This window comes from Mastigoproctus giganteus, chromosome 2, assembly GCF_048544385.1.
Source record: "Mastigoproctus giganteus isolate SK-2022 chromosome 2, ASM4854438v1, whole genome shotgun sequence".
In the NCBI taxonomy this organism is placed as follows: domain Eukaryota; kingdom Metazoa; phylum Arthropoda; class Arachnida; order Uropygi; family Thelyphonidae; genus Mastigoproctus; species Mastigoproctus giganteus.
Window position 1 is genome coordinate 84,459,868 of NC_143576.1, and position 20,866 is coordinate 84,480,733.

The window sequence follows — 20,866 nt, forward strand, 5'->3', positions numbered from 1 at the left end:
TTACCGATACTTTTATGCAATTACAAGGCCGAGTAAAGAATAAATACACCAAATTAATCAGAAAATCACAAAATAATGTTATACTACTAAATTTAAATCAAAAGTTTTAGATAAACAATAATTTCAAATCAATAAATAAGAAAAATCCACTTAGCGGCTTTGAACACGACTGTCTCCTAGTAGCCTCGTCAGCAGAATAGGTTCGATCTGATGGACTATCTGGCCTGCAAACACAGTTTAAGTGCTGTACCCTTGAAATACAGTGGATTCCCGTTATTTGGGCCACCGGTTAATCAGGGCAGCTGTTTATTTGGGGCAAATCTTAAAAAACAGAACCCAATCAAGAAAATAGCCAGGGTTTACTTTGCTTAATTGGGACAACATGCCGTTTAATCAGGGCAGGAGACTGCAGCACTGGAGATCACCCTACGATTGTCTCCGATCGTACCATGTGGTTCTGTCCTATTTCTGGAGGTCGCAACCATAAAACAATAAAAACAATTAGCAGTCACATGTTTATTAAGCTTTTCTGTTAGTGCAATCTATCATAAATGGATAGTAAACTCGATCTTATTGAATTTGCGATAATATTGACAGCTGGAATTCTGTGGGTTATTATGGTAAAATGTGTTTACACTTCCATGAAATCTTCAATCATATAAAAAAATTAATTTTCATAATCTTCTCTTCATGCCTATTTTTAAAGATTCGTAACTTGTTATTCCATTCTCACTTGCACGTATCGTGGTACTTGCAATTGGTGTGTGCCGTGTTCTTTGTTATTGATTGCTTATCTTTTTACTGTTTTGAATTTTAACCACCACCCACAAATGTCAGTGAACAGAAATGTCAACTAGTTAGTATGTACATATTACAGTACGTATTAATTCCGATTTTCATGTATCATTTAATTTTTTAATTGGTAAGGTAATAAAGGGTAAATTTGTGCTTAATATATCTTTACTTTTATAGCCTATGGATAATATTCCTCCTATTTTCACTAATTAGAATTGCTGTTTAATAGAACTAAAATTCAGTTCACAAACGTGATCACAATGAACAGCGCTTACTACACATCGTATAGTGAACAGTACTTTACTTAGGTGACTCCATCGTAACGTGATTTGATTGTATAGTGAACCAATTGTAAAGCGGGGGTCCATTGTATTTTTAACTTTTTTTTATGTGAAACTTTGGATAATTGGGGCAGCCGCTTAATCGGGCCAAAATGCACTAGTCCCGATGTGTCCCAATTAACCAGAATCGACTGTTATGGAAGATTGGATCTTGCCAGGATGTCCATCATAACCTCAAAAGACATTGGTCATATTGCATGATGGAAGGAATGGGGGTTGCTGGGGCTTTGCTCTGGTGACTAAACATGGGTTTCATTTACTTCGAGCCTCCAATAAGCAAAGTGATGGTGTTAAATTGACATTGCAACAACAGACTGTCAGATTTTAAGGTAGGTAAAGAGAGCATTGTTATTCGTATGGGGACTAATAACAGTAATTAACATGACCGGATGATTTGTTGGATAAATATAGGACCACACTCAAAAAAATGCCACAAGTTAGGTCAGAATGCATATGCATCTGCAATTCTGTTCGGGCATAATAGGGGATTGATTTTATGCTGAAAATCTTAACTCAAGACTTCAGGGAGTCTGCATGACTCTGGGGTTGAGGTAATTTTTATCAGCATGGCCTCTACTTGTAGGTAGAAGGAATCTGTTTTGTATAGATGGTATTCACTTGAACAAAGGTGGCATAAAGATTTTTGCTAGTATCATTGAGAATATCTTAAAGGTTTGGGGAAATTACTAGTTGGAGGGTGGCTGAAGGGTAATAAAGACACATTTATCTGATGATGTTGGTCAAAGTAATTATTGCACACATCTCAAGAATTCTTGTTTGTAAATTTATTTTTTTTCTGATATTTTATAAGTTTACTTTCTTGCATCATTTTCCATTACTACTACTATACCATACTAAAATTGGTTTTTTTTTTTTTTTTTTGTATCCAGCTGTTATAAGACTACGTCATAGTAGTTCATTAGACTGGTCAAACAACATTTTCCCATTATAAGACCATGCAATGACCTGTTTGGGATATTATACTTCTCAAGATAATCCTCTAAGGTAGCCTTGAACACAGACTCCAAATTCTTCCTTACTACTGAGGTAAAAGTGACTGATCTACAGCAGGCATTGGTAACCTTTATGCACTCATAACACAGGGTGGAACATAGAAAGATTTTCGATGGCACACACCAGTGGTATGATACTTTTGTAATCTGTTTACTTTTCTCACATTTTCTACAAGCTGTTGTAGAAAATGTGGGAAATTTCACATGGGCCAATTATAAGTGAAAACCTTTTCATATGTTTACACAACTGATATTTTTAGGTGCATTCACATATGCTTAAAGTATTTATTGTCTTCTCTGTTTTTTCATTTGTCGAAATCTAACAACCTGACTTCTAGTCTACAGAATTTCATTAAATTTTAAGAGAAAAAAATGGCTTTGTGTCAGACCTTCCCAAATTTTATTAAAAGTGCAAAAATAGAAATCTGGCAATAATTGCGTCACCTCTGTACATATAACTCAAAGTTATAAATATATTGTGTATTGTAGCTGAAGTGCTGGATATGTTTGTTAATGTGTGCCTGATTAGAGAAATGAATAAGCAATATGGTGGATGTGCAGAAAAAAAACAAGTTTAATAAGTTCACCCCATCCAACACACATAAACATCAAAGAGTACTACAGTTGATGTGTCTTTACTGCATATACATGTTCAAAAAGTGTGCACATGTGCCCTAACATATATAGGTGGTCATTCTTAAGCACTAAATATATGAGTCTTGTAAAAGCAAAGTCAAGGAAAATCAACTGCTCGATTCTGTTGGCACACTGGGCTCATTGTAATGCTTTGTTTTTGTTTATAGCTTGGTACACATATTTTAACAGATATTTATATGTTAAACACAAGATATTTTAACAGATATTTATATGTTAAACTCAACACAAGCAAAACACATATTTATATGTGTTTTGCTTGTGTTCAGTTTAGTTTGTGTACATGGAATACACTTTCAATAAGACTGTTTTGGATTTAGGAATTTTATTGTTTCTCAGTATTCTGCAAATTACAGCATGCTGAATGCAAATAAAAATAACAGAAAAATATATAGGGGGGATAAAGAAGAAGAGGGCAGTGTTGAAGCAACATTCCTAAAATAGTTTAGAAAATTAAGCCAATTAAAAGAAATTTAGCGGCGCCCCTTGTGGCACCCATTTCTGAATTATGTGAAATCTCACTAAGATGGAAACGTAGACTAACAACATTACATGACCAAATAAATTGAAAATAATAATTAATAAAATGTCAGGGAATCACTGCATTTCGAATGCTAAACAAATCCATGAAACGAAGGAATGATACTAAAATCAGAGCGCCGATGGAATAGATTTGCATAGCAGTGGTCCTTATGAAGCGAAAAATAATAAAACAGAAAGCCCGCATGGCCAAACCACACCACTGACAAAAGAATAGTTGAAATGAAAATATATAGAAACAAATTAGGCTATAGATGGTGGTATGAATGCAGCGTTAGCACATTGTCACGCTACCCCCCATGTAAATATAATCCAAAAATTAAATAGAGAGATAGAAATTAATAAAAATATATATTAAAAATGAATAAGAAAAAATAGTAGGAAAGCTAACATCAGTGGCAGCAGAAAAGCACAATCCACTACATGTTGCTTATAATAAGCTAAATTAAAAGAGGATTTTTGCCAGTAGCATGACAAACCAGTAGAGTGAAAAAGAACTTAGCCAAATAAAATAACATAACAATAACAGAAAAATATATAGGGGGGAATAAAGAAGAAGAGGGTAGGTACTATTTCCTACTATTTTTTCTTATTTATTTTTAATATATATTTTATTAATTTCTATCTCTATTTAATTTTTGGATTAATTGGATTATATATATATATATATATGAGAATTTGCCTTTTGAAGAGGTCAGTTTTTATTTATTATTTATTTTTTGTTAACATTTTATTTTAATATCGAAATCACGAATTGCTTATTATATTAATCACAGCAAAAATATGAAATACACGTTATGTTTCAAATGTTATTAAATCCAAGAGAAAATAAATAAACTGCATTAAGAAATATTGACTGCATGCTGTGATCTGAGATATGTATTGCTATTTGTTTATTTCATTAAATGACAGAATATTCATGAAATATAAATATCCATTAATTTATTATGTGAGAGAATTGCATAAACATTAACTTATGACATGCTGGTTAGATGCAAGGCTGGTAGGGTTTATAGCAAATAACAAAGTTTATGGGCAAATGAGGTGTGGCAATAAACTTCCCAGATTAGTGCAATAAATGAACACAAAGTGAAGTAGCTCAAAAATATTTTTATTTTTATTCAAAGTAATCACCACTTAATTGAATGCACTTATTACACCATTCTAAATTTTTCTGAAAAAAGTCAGTTTTTCTTTATGTCCACAATATCCTGACATCTATTTCCTTTGAGGGCAGTTTTTGCTTTGGGTAATCACCACTTAATTGAATTAATTAGAATTCATTACTTAATTAAAGTAATCACCACTGAATTGAATACATTTATTACACCATTCTAAATTTTTCTGAAAAAAGTCAGTTTTCTTTATGTCCACAATACCTGACATCTATTTCCTTTGAGGGCAATTTTTGCTTTGGGAATGAGGAAGAAGTCCATTGGTGCTAGATTGGAAGAGTAGGTCGAATTGTAAAGCACCGTTTCATCAGAAATGTCTTCAAGTGTGGAATCGACAGGTGCATTGTCATGCAATAAGAACCAGCTGCCTTTCTCTCAAAATTGTAGTTTCATCTAGGAAATGCACTTCAGTAGCCTTTGATGCACCTGTTTGTAGAATGCAGCATTCACTCAATTCCCTTCAGATACAAATTCCTTGTGAATTGCACCATTTTTTGAAAAACATGATCAAATTGATCTACTTCATGGACTTCTGTAAATGGAATTTTTTGGATCATGATGATTTTGAAGTCCACTGCATGCTCTCATGCTTTGTCTGGATCTTGTCCAGCTTATTGTCTGCTATTTGGATCTTGTCCAGCTTATTGTCTGCTATTTTGATGTTGAAATTGGTGCTATTAAGGACAACATACTGGGTTCTAAATGGATGCCAGAACATACAAAGGGAAAAGATATTTTTCAAACTTTGGGCAATTTTGTGAGACTTGAATTAGGACTCCAGTGGGAATGGTGTATCAGTATATCCACAGATGGAGCAGCCTCAAAGACTGGGCAAAAAAGCGGTCTTATTGCAAGTATATGTGAAATCAATCCTGACATCGGCTGGCAGCATTGTATTATTCATAGACAAAGTTTGACTGCATAAAATATGACTCCAGAGTTGCATTAAGTAATGAGTGTTGCTATTAAGGTAGTCAGTTTGATCAAGTCTCAAGCACTAAATCGACAGCTTTTTAATGCAATGTGCGAAGAGATGGGTTCAGCACTCACTCACCTATTGTTGCATACTGGAGTGAGGTGGCTCTTCTGAGGACATGTTTTAACTCGCCTGTTTGAACTGAGGGAGGACGTGAAGTGCTTCCTAGAAAAAAATAAAATCTGACTATGTATCCAAGTTCAAAAGTATTGAGTGGCTTTCACAACTCGAGATATTTTCAGCAAGATAAATGAACTTAATCTCCAACTTCAAGGATTCGACAGTAATATTTTCAAGACGCATAGTAAAATAAAAGATTTCTATAATAAATTATTATTGTGAGCAAAATGTATCAAGGATGGAAATATCGCATCTTGATGAATTCGCTGTTCAGAATGGAATTCCTGTAAGTGTCAGTGTGACTAAAATAATTAATTGTCACTTGATGCATCTCAGTGAAGCCTTCACACAATATTTTCCACATATCAAGATGAAGAAAAAATAAAAAATTGGGTATTAAATCCTTTCGTCACAGCCAATGCCATAACTGCTGACATGCCAGTCAATTTAAAAGAGAGTTTATTATAAATTTCAGCGGATAACTCATTGAAAACAAGTTTTTGAAAGCCTGACAATATGCAATTTTTAGTCCAAAATTCAAAAACAGGTCAAAGAAATTAGCGATGAAGCTCTTTCAAAGCTTCTCATATTTCCCTCAACTTATTTTTGTGAACAAGGCTTCTCTGCCTTAACATCAATAAAAGTTAAGGACAGAAACCATTTGAATCCAGAATCAGCAATCATTCTTGCCCCAACTTCTACTCAGCCATGAATTGAACTGCTGGCTTTAACAAAACAAGCTCAACAATCTCACTGAGTTTTTAATATTTGTTATTTATAACGAGAATAAATGTTTGTATTTCTTTTAAACACTGTTTTTGTAGAAGCCATATTAAATAATAATAAATGTCTGTATTTCGACTTTGTTGTGCAACACAAAACATGTGCCTAAAAGGGGTCTTATCATCTGTTTTACTATATAAGTAGAAAAAAGTTAACTCACTGTAAGCACTAAGAATCCAAGTGTAGAGGTTCACTTGTAGTAAAATATAGTAGACATACATATGTCTACTACATTTGGGTCGGAAAACTGCTAGCTTGGGGGGAGACAAAGACTAATAGATTAACAGTAGCCACCGGCAGAGGTGAGTTATTCTTGCACTGCTGCTGCTATAGAAATGAGCAGAAGCCTGAAAAACAAGATGCAGGATATTTCAGAGACTGCTGGAAGTCATTGCTGTACAAGTAAACACATGGGTTGTGTTATGGTAGCTAAGAATAGAAACAGGTGCATGTATACTTGCGTGTACACCAATGCTAGGAGTTTAGTAAATAAATTTGACGAATTTGAGGTATTGCTCAAAACGTCAAAGGCAGATATTGTTGGGATATCAGAGACGTGGTGTCACACAGATATAAGGAATGCAGAACTGGAATTTGGGGAGTACAACGTCTACAGAAAGGATAGACAGGATAGGAAGGGAGGAGGGGTTATGCTATTAGTTAAGAAACACATAAAATCCAAGGAAGAGAAGCCAGTCAACATCGATGGACAGGGCAGTGTAGAGTCAGTTTGGTGTGACATAAGCATAGGTAAATCAAAATTGAGAGTAGGAGTGTGCTATAGGCTTAATGACTCTGATGAGTATAATAAGATACTGTACAGGGAAATAGAATGGGCCAGTAAATCAGAGAGTCTTATAATGGGGGATTTTAATTTCCCAGATATTGACTAGAATTTGTGGGTTGGTCACTCACACACACTAGCAAGGCTTTTGTGGATTTATTGGATGATTGTTTTCTACACCAGCATGTTCGGGAGGCAACTAGAGGGAGTAATACTCTTGATCTGATTATCAGTAGTGATTCTTCATGCATAAGAATCTGCAGAAAAAGGAACCACTAGGTGGCAGTGATCACAGTGTGCTGAAGTAGGATTTACTCAAGGAGGTAACTACCATCAGAGGTAAAGGGAAGGGTTTTTGCTTTCGCAAAGGCGACTATGATGGTCTGAAACAGTATTTAAATTCTATACAGTGGGACCAACTGATGATGTTACCAACAGCAAATTCAAAATGGGAAGCATTCAAGGAACTAATCTTGAAGGCTACCAGGCTTTACATACCAACCAAGAAATATTGTTCAAGGTTCAGGCCTAAATGGTTGTCAGATGAACTAATGAGACATATGGCAGAGAAGAAAAATGCATGGGATACATACAAATTAATGAGTGACATGGAAGCCTATGATAGATATAAGTTGGTCTGTAACCAAGTCACAAAGGAGATTAGGCAGGCAAAGGCAGATTATGAGAAATCCTTGGCAAAGGATGCAAAGAAAAACAGAAAAGAGTTCTTTACCTATTTAAACTCAAGAAGGAAAGGGATGAATCAGATTGGTCTACTGGATGTTGATGGTTCAACAGTTGAGGATCCTGCTCAGGTGGCTAACAATCTAAACAAGTATTTTGCATCTACATTCACACATGAGGAGTTATTCAGGAAGAGGAATGTCATAGGTGAAGTAAACATTGGCAGTGAGCTAGATGATTTTCTAATAACTGAGAGGAAAGTGGAGGAGAAATTGTTGAGGATAAACATAAAAAAGGCACCCGGGGTGGATGGGATCTATCCAGTTATATTAAAGGAGGCAACAAAGGAAGTAAGCAATCCGTTAGCCATAATTATGAGAGCTTCCTTGGACTCAGGGGAGGTACCTACAGACTGGAGATGTGCAAATGTAACCCCAATTCACAAAGGAGGATCAAAGGCTGTCACAAGTAATTATAGACCTGTGAGTTTAACTTCGGTTCCAGGAAAATTAATGGAGGCACTGGTTAAAGAAGCACTGCAGGATCATCTAGAGAAGAATTCAGTTATAGCTCAGACACAGCATGGTTTTGTTAAGGGCAGGTCTTGTCTGACCAATTTGATTGGATACTAGGATGTAGTCACAAAAGAACTGGATGCAGGGAATAACTTTGATATTATATATTTGGATCTTAGAAAGGCTTTTGATACTGTTGCGCATGGAAGACTGCTGCACAAATTAAAGCAGTGTGGCATTAGAGGCAAATTGCTGCTATGGATAAAGGGATGGTTGAGTGGGAGAAGACAGAGTGGTAATCAGTGGACGCTCTTTGTGGACTAATATTATTAGTGGAGTCCCTCGGGGTTCAGTGTTGGTCCATTGTTGTTTTCTGTATTTATAAATGATATTGATGATGGTATATCAATGTCCAAGCTTGCAGACGATACAAAGGTTGGCAGGGTTGTTAAGGACACTACTGATGCTATGCTGCTGCAACAGGATATGGAAAGGTTGAGCAGATGGGCTGAGAGGTGGCAAATGAAGTTTAACATTGACAAATGTAAAGTACTACATATGGGAAACAGTAACCCCGGATCAACGTATCAACTCTGTGGTACTACGCTGACAGTGCAGACGAGCTGCAAGTGTAGCTCATGGTGTCTTGTCAATGATACACAGGAATTTTTCTAGCAGGGATAGGGATGTGATTATTCCCTTGTATTAGGCGTTAGTCGGGCCACACCTTGAGTACCGTATACAGGTCTGGAGGCCTTATTTCAAGAAGGATGTAGAGCTGCTAGAACGAGTACAGAGAAGGGCAACAAGATTAGTGAATGGAACGAGGGGTTGCTCTTACGAAGAAAGGCTTTTGTTTTGCAAATTACAGAGTCTGGAGACTAGGCATCGGTGAGGTGATCTGATAGAGGTGTATAAGGCTTTGAATGGCTTGAGCATGCTCAATGCCGATGGGATTCTTCCTCTTGCTCAGAATAATCACCTGAGAGGGCATAAATTCAAATTGAGGAAGGACGGATGTCGGATAGATGTGCGGAAATTTGCCTTTAGCCAGCGGGCAGTTGGTTTGTGGAATAGACTTCCATCACTTGTTGTTGAAGTTGATAGCCTAAACAAATTTAAGGCTCAGCTGGACAGGTATTTCGAACGAACGGAGGGGTGAAATGGGAGTAGTTGTTGTGTTTTTTTTTTTTTTTTTTTTTTGGCTGATGCTGAATAAGCTTGCTTTCTTGCATCATATGCCTCTACTAATGCTAATGCTAATATATAGGGGTACAAAAATAAGAACGTGGTTCTTTAGAGTCATGAACGAAACAGGTTGAGAAACGCTGGTCTAGATGATCCTACGGCATTTCTTTAACCAGTGGCTCCATTATTTTCCCTGGAACTCAAGTTAAACTAACAGGTCTGTAATAATTCGTGTCACCTTTTTGATCCCTCCCTTGTGAATTGGGGAAACATTTGCACATCTCTAGTCTGTGGGAATCTTTCCTGAGTCTAAGTCCTCATAATTATGGCTAAGAGTTTGCTTACTTCCTTTGCTGCCTCCTTTAATATAACTGGATAGATCCCATCCACCCCAGGTGCCTTCCTTATGTTTAACTTCAACAATTTCTCCTCCATTTTGTTCTCAATTATTACAAAATCATTTAGCTCCCTGCTAGAGTTTGATAAACTTCTGGCATTCCCCTCCCCGAATAACTCCTCATGTTTGAATGCAGATGCAAAATGCTCATTCAGTTTGTCAGCTACCTGACCAGAATCACCAACAATGGAACCATCAACATCAAGTGAAACTAATCTGATTCATCCCCTTCTGGAGTTTACATAAGTAAAGAAGTCTTTACTGTTTTTCTTTTCATCCTTTGTCAAAGATTTCTTGTAATCTGCTTTTGCTTGCCTAACTGCTTTTTTGTCACATGATTACAGACTATCTTCTATCTACCGTATGCGTCTATGTCTCCTGATAATTTATATGCGTCCCATGCATTCTTCTTCTCCCATGAGTCTCATTGGTTCATCTGACATCCATTTAGGCCTAAACTTTGAACAGTATTTCTTAGTTGGTATGAAAAGCCTAGTAGCCTCCAAGAAGATTAATTCCTTAAATGCTTCCCATTTAGAATTTGCTGTTGGTAACATCATCAGTTGGTCCCACTGTATAGAATTTAAATACTGTCTGAGACCATTGTAGTCACCGTTAGGAAAGCAAAAACCCTTCCCTTTACCCTGATGGTAGTTACATATTTGAGTAAATCACACATGAGTACACTGTGACCACTCCCACCTAGTGGTTCCCTTATCTTCAGATTCTTAATGCACGAATAATCACTGCTGATAATCAAACAAAGAGTATTATTCCCTCTGGTTGCCTCTTGAACATGCTGCTCTAGAAAACAATCATCCAATAATTCCACAAAAGTCTTAATGGTGTGCGAGTTACCAACCCACAAGTTCCTGTCTATATCTGGGAAGTTAAAAAATTCCCCATTATAAGACAATCTGATTTACTGGCCCACTCTATTTCTCTGTATAGTTGTTCTTTGTACTCATCAGTCATTAAGCCTATAACACACTCCTACTCTCAGTTTTGCTTTCCCAGTGTTTATGTCACACCAAACTGACTCAACATTACACCACTGCCCACCCATGTCAAGTGGATGCACTTCCTTAGATTTTGTGTTTCTTAGCTAACAGCATGACCCCTCCTTCCTTTCTATCCTGCTATCCTTTCTGTATACATTGTACTCCCCAAAATCCAATTCTGCATTCCTTATCTCTGTGTGACACCACATCTCTGATATCCCAACAATATCTGCCTTTGGTGTCTTCACCAGCAATTCAAATTCATCAAATTTATTTACTATACTCTTAGCATTGGTGTGCATGCAAGTATACATAAAACTATTCTTACTCTTACGAGTAGTTACCCTAACACAACCCATGTATTTACTTGTTCCATGATGACTCCCAGTAGTCCTTGAAATCCGCAGCACCTCGCTTTCCAGACTGCTGCTCATTCCAATTGAAGCAGTGCAAGAGCCACTTTAACCTCTGCGTGTGGCTACTGTTAATATGTTAGTTTGTGAAAACCCCCCTAACCAAGCTAGCAGTTTTCTAACTCACCTAACACTGCCTCAATGGCATCAGCAAATATTCCTGCACCCTTTCTATTTAAGTGTATCCCATCCCTTTAGAAACAGTCTCTCCTGTTAACAAGCACAGACAACACTGTGAAAAACTCTACCCCATGAGCCTTGCACAGTCTCTCCAGGGCTGAATTGATTGACAAGGCTCTCATCATTAAATCTCATCTCATTAAATCCAGGAGAAAAAATAAGTAAAGTGTTACAAAATGTTGTGTGAATATTCCACTGTGGGGTATATACAGAGTAGGAAAAACAATCTTTTATGTATCATTAGTTAACTAATTCGTTAATTGAATGGTAATAAGATAATTATTTACTTTTTTCTTATATTAATCACATAAAAAAAAGAAACACTTTTAGAATTAAAAATTGAATGTTGCTGTAATGTAATGCACAGATTGCATTGCATAATTTGCTTATATTAACTTATGATTATGCATGTGCAAGTACATGTTTTGAATTGACTTCACTTCACATATAATTATCTAATGTTTGGTGTGATATGATCTTGTTATATCAAAAATTTGCATTTGGTTACTTCTATGTACCTATGTATTTTAATTTGTTGGCATTCATATGGGGATAGTTTTAACCCTCACTTTTTTTTTTTTTTTTTTTTTAGCTCTGTGCTTTGAAACCACTCTGTTGACTTCGTACCTTTCAAGAACAGTTTTTTTTTTTTTTTTTTATGTGAAAACATCTATAGCAGCATCTAACAATGAAATGTAATGGAAATGCAAATGTTTTGATCAAATATTTGTATTGTTGCAATCATACTCTGGAAGTAGGATTGTGACGTCACAATTAGAGGTGTATTGCAGATCAAAATGCAGCATTCGCATGCATCACAGTATATCTCATTCGTTGGATCTCTTTATCTAACACATTGTACTTTAGTAAGAAACATTCAAGTTTCATTGCGAAATTTATATTTTTGTTTTTAAATAAATTTTTAAAGAAATCTATTAATTTTAAAGATTACTATTGATATATATTTTTAGTAGCAATGGGTAAAATAGATATTTCTCCCTCCCCTTTGATTATGCCATTGTTTCGTAATATTAGGTTTATAAATCTAATGATTTTCTATTATGATATTTAGAAAAAAGTACCGGAACATCGTTCCAGTGCGTTCTGGCCTGAATACACCACTGGTCACAATCATACTTCCTTGTGATTGTGCTGATACAGTCTCAATGCAGTCTTCCTGCAGTAGTAACTGCAGGAAGTATAATTCTGATGTCATACTGTTCTACAAATGGATTTCGCTAACCTCTTCTAAGCCAAGGATTTTCATATAAAGCATCTTTTGTGCATACTGGGTACACATGCTTTAATTTTTTTTCCTCTATGAAATATTCAAGAACATTCCATTGAATTGAATAAAAATGTCTCCCATGCAATTATGTTTTCAGGCATGTATGTATGCCCTAAATTAATTATGTTGAAAGTTACTTTTTTAAGTGGTAAAAATATTTTTACATTAGCATGCTAAACTGAAAAAAAAAATAAAATAATAAAATACATGCACTGGAAAGCTTGATGCTCGCAATTATGAAGCTTTCCATAAATGTTTTTTGGCACCTTTAAAGATATTTAAATCCATTTTTACTAACCAAAAGCTTGCCATAAAAATTTATGGCAAATCCCCAGCAATTTATTTTAATTTTAGTGTATTATGGTCACCATCAGAATTCTGTTATGACTGTCCCAGCCTATAAACATCAAAACATCAAAAAGAATAAATCATAGCATAGCCTTTATTTGGAGAGTAGAGGACTAACTTATATCCAGTATAATACAGTTTTAGTGCAGGATGATTTTTTAATCATATAAGTAATTGAAATAGTCTCATTAATGAAAACTCAACCTGTATGTCATTATTACTCGTGTATACTTTATTTTTTTTGTATATTTTGTATATACAAAAAATTGTATATGTATATATATATATATTTTTTTTTTTTTGACTGATGCTGTATAAGTGTGCTGCCTTGCATCATATGCCTATACTAATGCTATACACTTATATTTCACTTATATATTTAGCAAGAAATTGAACCACAAATCAGAGTGTTTCTATGGTTTATTTTACTGATCTTTTTTATTTATTTCAGGATACTGTAACAGATTTTACAGTACAAAAATTTAAGAGTTCTAATATGCTGCCATTCTGTAAAGCAGATCCCACAATCAACAATGTGGCAACTTTATCTCGTGATTTTCCAGAACTTGAGATTGATGAGAAGCCCATTCCTAAACATTCCTGCTCTTCAAATTCTATCAGAGACATTTCAAGCTATGAGCATGTTATAAATTATACCAGAATTACTTCCAAAACTAATGAAGAAGTTAGACAAAGTGAGATATCAGATGTGTGTAGTGAAAACTTATCTTTCTCAGAGTATTCTCCAATTAAATCTGTAAGAAAAGAAATAGATTTAACTCTTGGTATTCCTGAAAGTACTAACAAAGATGAGCTTTCATCTTTTAAATTAAAATCTTTACTGGAAAGTGCTAAAGAAGAGAAGAGAGCAGAAAAATTTTTAGAAGAATTTGATATTTCAGCAGTTTATAAAGAAGTAACAATGCAAACTAAAAGCATTGTGCCTTTTATAAAATTGGCTTATCCTGATATCAGAGATGGAGTTGTGTTTAGTAAATTGGAGCCATTCTACAGACAACCAGAAGGAATTCTTAGGTAAATATTTTGTAGATTTGTTTTATAGATAAATTGTATGTAAAAAAATCTTTTTGCTCTGTTATTGTAAGTAGTCAATCTTGTAAAAAATATACCCTGTTTTCATTTATCAATCTACCCATCTCTATGAAGTATTATTGTATTGATAGTTTTGCACTATCACATTTAGCTTTTTTCTTTTCATAATGTTAAAAGGAGTGGAAATATACAATTTGTATGGTATCATACAAGTAACAAACACTTGAATTAGTATAGAAATACTGAATATTGTGTTAGTAAAATAAGCCCATTTAAAATGCCAGTGGTGTGTTTGGTGTTTTTGTTGCTTCTGTAATAATTCAAGTTCTCAGTGGAGTTCTGTCAGCATTCTCTGCTTTTCCATGTAATAAGAAGAAGACTGATTTTCTTCTGCTGAATTTTTAAGGGATTTATCCAAACACTACACTTATATAAAAAATTCTCTTATAAATGATAAAGCACAATTTATATTTGATTGAACACAATTTTAATTTATATGTAGTACATTTTTGGGAAAAAAAATTTTTTTTTTCTGGTTCTGACATCACTTTAACCTTACTGCAATAATTAAAGACAAACACCAGCCAAGGAATTAAAAATTTACTATAAAAATAAAATATACAGAAATAAAATATAATGAAAACACTATCGGAAGACTAAAATATTACAATAAATTACGATAAAATAATAAACTACGATAAAAACGTTAAAAATATAGTTAAAAATACCGAAGCAATAAAATTATCTAAAATAAACTGGATTAAAAGTGATAAAACCTGAAGCTTTTGGAGACTGCTGTCGGAGTATACTGTTGAAGAAGGAGATAGCAGTCTCCGAAAGCTTCAGGTTTTATCGCTTTTAATCCATTTTATTTTAGATAATTTTATTGCTTCAGTATTTTTAACTATATTTTTAACGTTTTTACCGTAGTTTATCTTATCGTAATTTATTGTAATATTTTAGTCTTCCGATAGTGTTTTCATTATATTTTATTTCTGTATATTTTATTTTTATAGTAAATTTTTAATTCCTTGGCTGGTGTTTGTCTTTAATTATTGCAGTATGGAATTTCCCAGCCCCATAGTAGGCCTGTTTGAAGATCACTATAACCTTTTCTTCATACAACAGCATCAAGTCCTGAGCTGGATATCATCATTCTTCTCTTTCTTGGTGATCCCCTTCTACTTTTGACTCTCTCTCTCTCATGGTAACTTGGGAAATTTTAGTTTTTTTTTTTTGGTTGGTGCAGCATAAGCCTCAGGCTTCTTCCTTGCACCATATAGCTAATAATAATAATAATATATCTTATTCAATGTTAACAAAACTTTAATGCATGCTACATTAGCAACACTACTGTTAAATTGGGATCCACAACTACAGCAAATACTAGTGACTACTACCACCAAGCCAGACTAATTATCCAGCATAAACTCAGCTGACATGCACAGTCCTTCTCTCACAAACATACCCCCTTTAATCAATTACACTGTTATCCTAACAAAGCTGAATTACATTTGTAGGCTATTTACATGTAAAACCTAATCCATTGAATAATTCAAGTGGTACTCACAGGTTAATGATTTTGATGTAAAGTTACCAGCTAATTTTTTCTACATATGCCAAAGCACATCGATTTCCACCTCACTCGTTCCATATGCATCGTAGTAACCAATCTCACTTTAAAACAAATTTTCCTTCGGACTCTGTTTGAGCCAAAGAGTCCAGTGTCAGGACTTTGGTTCCTCCTTCAGTTTCCTTGTAGTTTTTAATATAATTAATTTGCACAATGAGGAGTGCACTTTAATCCAGTTGATTCAAAAGCTTTATTTTTTTATTTATTTCTTATAACTTTATTTCTTTCAAATCACTTCAGTGAATTAACCTTAATTCCATACAGTTATGGAAATAAGTTTCACCAAATATGAGTATTTTGCATCTACATTCACACATGAGGAGTTATTAGGGGAGAAAAATGCCAGAAGTTTATCAAACTGTAACAAGGTGCTTAATGATTTTGTAATAACTGAGAGCAAAGTGGAGGAGAAATTGTTGAAGTTAAATATAAGAAAGGCTGCTGGGGTGGATGGGATCTATCCAGTTATATTAAAGGAGGTGGAAAAGGAACTGTTGTTGTTGTTGTTGTTTTGGTTTTTAGGAGCATTAGCAACTAAGGCCATATTGCTACAGGATATGCGGTGGTCATTCCCTGACCTTTCTGCATCCTCCGTATTTGGTGGTGATGGGCTCGAACCCTGGTCTAATCAAGAAGCGTGTGCTACGCACTGCTGCTCCTTCCCACCTGGCTACGGAGGCGCTGAAAAGGAACTAAGCAAACCCTTAGCCATAATTATGAGAGCATCCTTGGACTTAGAGGAAGTCCACACGGACTGGAGATGTGCAAATGTAACCCCAATTTACAAAGGCAAATGTGGATTAAAGGGTAACATGAGTAATTACAGACCTGTTAGTTAACTTCTGTTCCAGGTAAAATAATGGAGTCACTGACTAAAGATGTTGAAGGTGGTTGAGTGGGAGAAGATGGAGAGTGGTAATCAGTGGACGCTGCTCTTCATGGACTAATGTTATTAGTGGAGTCCCACAGGTTTTGGGCCCACTGTTGTTTTGTATATTTATCAATGATATTGATGAAGGTATATCAGGCTTAGTGTCGAAGTTTGCAGATGATACAAAGGTTGGCAGGGTTGTTAATGACAGTAATAGCAGTGTGCTACTGCAACAGGATCTAGAAAATTTGGGCAGATGGGCTGAGAAGTAGCAACTGAAGTTTAACAATGGCAAATGCAAAGTACTGCATATTGGTAGAAGTAACCCCAGAGGAACATACCAACTTTGTTGTACTACACTTAGGGTGGTAGAAAATGAAAAAGACCTGGGAGTAATTGTGCAGTCAGATATGAAGTCTTCTGAGCAGTGCAGACAGGCGGCCAGAGCAGGTCATGGGGTTTTGTCAATGATATACTGGAATTTTGCTAGTAGGGAAAAGGAGGTGATTATCCCTTAGTATAAAGCAGTGGTCAGGCCATGCCTTGAGTACTGCATTCAGGTCTGGAGGCCTCATTTTAGGAAGGATGTAAATTTGCTTGAGCATGTACAGAGAAGGGCAACAAGATTGGTGAGTGGAACAAAGCGGTTCTCTTTCCAAGAGAGGCTTAAGTTCTGCAAATTTCAGTGGCTGGAGACTAGGCACCTGCGAGGTGATCTGATTGAGGTGTATAAGGCCCTGAATGGGTTAAGCATGCTGAATTCTGATGGGATTCTTCTGCTTGCTCAGATTAAGAACCTAAGAGGGCATAAATTCAAATTGAGGAAAGACAGCTGTAGAATAGATGTGCAGAAATTTACCTTTAACCAGCTGGTGGTTAATTGCTGGAATAAACTTCCATATGTCGTTGTGGAAGTTGATAGCTTAAATAAATTCAAGGAGGAATTTACATTGCACTCATGGCAGTTAGTCAGTTTCTGTAAGTTGAAAAATGGCATCCACCACCATGAAAAATTGCTTTGCCATGTCAGTACAGTGTGTGTGTGTGTCCTCTAGCATATATACTTGGCAAGGTAAGCGTTCAAACTGATTTTTTGCAGACTGCTGTGGCACCTGTCTCCTAACAGCACTCCATGGACCCTCAATACAGTTGGTGTTCTTGCCTGTTTCAGGATCACTGAAATGAGGCAAGTAGTTCACGGAGATATGCTGAAAGCTTTTGTCCCCTAGGATAACCAGGCAAAAAAAAAAAATTTCATTGTCTAGAAAGACATCTTTACTCCTGTTTTCAATTACCTTGAAAAAATAACATATGAAACCTCACTGAACTCCACAAAATACAAAGGGTACTAGGAAAGTTTTGCAATACAGCTTTGTTTATTTAATTTTTTCAAAATAATTTCCTCTACATTCAATACACCTCTCCATCCTCCGAAACCAATCTTTAAACCAGTTCTGCCAAGTTTCACTAGGGAGTAAAGCACACTCGTTGTCCCAAGCCCGTAGAAGGTCCTCATCACTGGAAAACCGCCTCCCTTTTAGCTTCATTTTCACATGCGGGAACAGTGCAAAGTCACAGGGAGCAAGGTCTGGACTGTAGGGAGGGTGCTCGAGAAGTTTCAGTCCTGTCGTGGTCAAATATTCGGTGCAGGCTTTGGCGCGGTGAGCTAGAGCATTATCGTGATGGAGGTACCAGGTGTCCATTCTTGACTTTGGCCGCAGGTTCTTCATAGATCCAATGACTTTAGGCAGGCATTGTTCAGTATACCACTTAGCTGTGACTGTCTTCTGCGTGTCCAAAACGACACGTTCCACAATTCCACTCGATTTGAAAAATACAGCTATCATTTTCTTCTTTACAGATCGGGATTTTCTGACAATTACGGGTGTGTCGTCATCATCAAAGACCCAAACTTTGTTTTGAGCCTTGGTCGGCAGATCGTAATAGTACAGCCAAGTCTCGTCACCTGTCACGATGTTGTTCACATACCGAGATTGTCCCTTATCAAACTTTTTTAACATCTCCCGGCACCAAGTCACGCGTCGTGTCATCTGCTCTTCAGTCAGTTGATGCGGCACCCAGAGAGAACAAAGTTTCTTCACGTGCAAATGACCCTGCAGAATCGAACGAATTGCTGGTGCATTTAGGCCCAAAGTATCCTCTATCTGTTGGTAGGTCACTCGCCTGTTTTCGTCAAGCATTTTCCTCACAGCAGTAACGTTTTCCTCCGTAACTGACGTTCGTGGCCTTCCCGGCCTCTCAGAATCCTCCAGAGTGAAATTTCGCCTTTGGAATTCTCTATACCACCTGAATATCGTTGTACGATGTGGACAATCATCATCTAGTGCAAGAGTCATTTCTTCTAAGCACTGGTCTATGGTTAAACCACGCACAAAATTATACCGCAAAACTGTCCTTATCTCATTTCGTGACCACGATGCCATCGCAAGCACTTTACACTCTCACTACTAATGAATAACTGAGCCCATCGACTTGGCGCGGCGGCTACTATGCACGTATGAACATGTCTCAACATGCAGCAACAAGCAGCTTCCTGTGATTCATTGTTGCGTCATATTGCAAAACTTTCCTAGTACCCTTTGTACTCATCTCCCATTCACACACTTTCCAAACTTACTCTCGTCAATTTCAACAACTATACCCACACCACCAAGCATACAACTTTCTTTCACACATATATCCACAGACACACACCTCCCAACAAAAGCTCCTCCAGTCAGTCATAGTTTTGAAACTCACACCCAACTTGTACATCACAAACACTCACGGTGTCTTCTGACCCCAATAATAGGTCAAAAGAAGCACATCAGTCATTCATAACTTGATTTCTTGGAACCATAATCTCTTTAACACACAAGACTTTTTCACAATATGAGCATTTACTCCTTTCACCCTGCATTTTTCTCTAATCTATATTTGGCAGAAGTAGGCTTGCCAGTCACTGCTTCATGGCCCTTGTTTGAAAGGGATTTAAAAAAAAGGTAAACTGCAGTCATTGTCAATCTACCACAAGATAGAAGCCTCCTCAACGATTCATGGTTAGGGAAATGGACCATAATCTGCCACGCTGATCCAGTGCAGGTTGGCAGATTGACTGTATTTAGCAGTCAGGGGCTTGAACCCATCTACTGAAAGAGTATGTGCTACTGCACTCCCACTCCTGATGACTCAGCTATGGAGACCATTGAAAGGGGTACAGCATACTAAAGATTAACTCAAATTTCTTCTTTTAACTAGGGCAAGCCAGCTGCAAAAAAACTCCTCCTATAAGCCTTTCATTTTAAGTCATTAGTGTCCACATGGATCACGGCATGTCCTTTAGTACAGATTAATAGGTTATTCACATAATCAATATTTTTACCTGGCAGATAAACTCTGGTTCTGTTCCCTCTGTCATTACGGAATTTTTGGTTTCCCTTACAGTTGATTCCGCTATCCTAGTAAGACTACCTTCCATGGAACCAGGCTCTTCTGCACTCTCCCAAAAATCCAATCCAGTGGCTGGAATTGGGAGAGCATCACTCAGTATAGAATCAGGCATTTGGGTCTCTGTTGAACCCCATTTTGATTTTTCTGCAGGACATTAATTTGTATTCTCAGACTCACTCACCTAACAGTACACAGAGTTGTAATTTAACTTGTTACACTTCTTGCACAGAGAAAATAGTCACCGTCTACTTGAGAAAGTTTCGCATACATATGACCTTGAATACAGGGAGAAAAGCTGTAATTCACAGGTTAATTGTCAGTGACAATTTCCTCTTCAGTCATGATAACCTGTGATATATTATAGATACCTTTTCACTTTTAACCATAATTATGTTTAAGTAAAGATTTAAATAATAAAAGTATCAAAATAAGAATAGTGAATTACCTTTAAAAATGTTCTCCCTTGAAAATTTAACTTTTTTATTTATAGTAATATATGCCATATGTGGATATGGCATATATAACTCATATATTAACTCACTCATATAGTAACTCACCGACTTACGTAAGGGTTGCTACACTATATAAGTTGAACACTACATAAGTTGGATTTTATGTAAGTCGGAATTTCCCTAAATAAGGATTTAGGGAAATTCCGCACTCG

At 36.2% G+C, this 20,866-nt stretch overlaps 1 protein-coding gene across 1 annotated transcript in view; it reads left to right on the forward strand.

Moving 5' to 3' along the window:
- LOC150089381 (cytosolic carboxypeptidase 1-like) overlaps window positions 1-20,866 on the forward strand; it is a 669,910-nt gene that overhangs the window by 363,911 nt on the left and 285,133 nt on the right. The window contains exon 13 of the mRNA XM_090389963.1: window positions 13,647-14,230. Coding sequence (XP_090246089.1) covers window positions 13,647-14,230 — 584 coding nt within the window. The remainder of the gene's footprint in view (window positions 1-13,646; window positions 14,231-20,866) is intronic.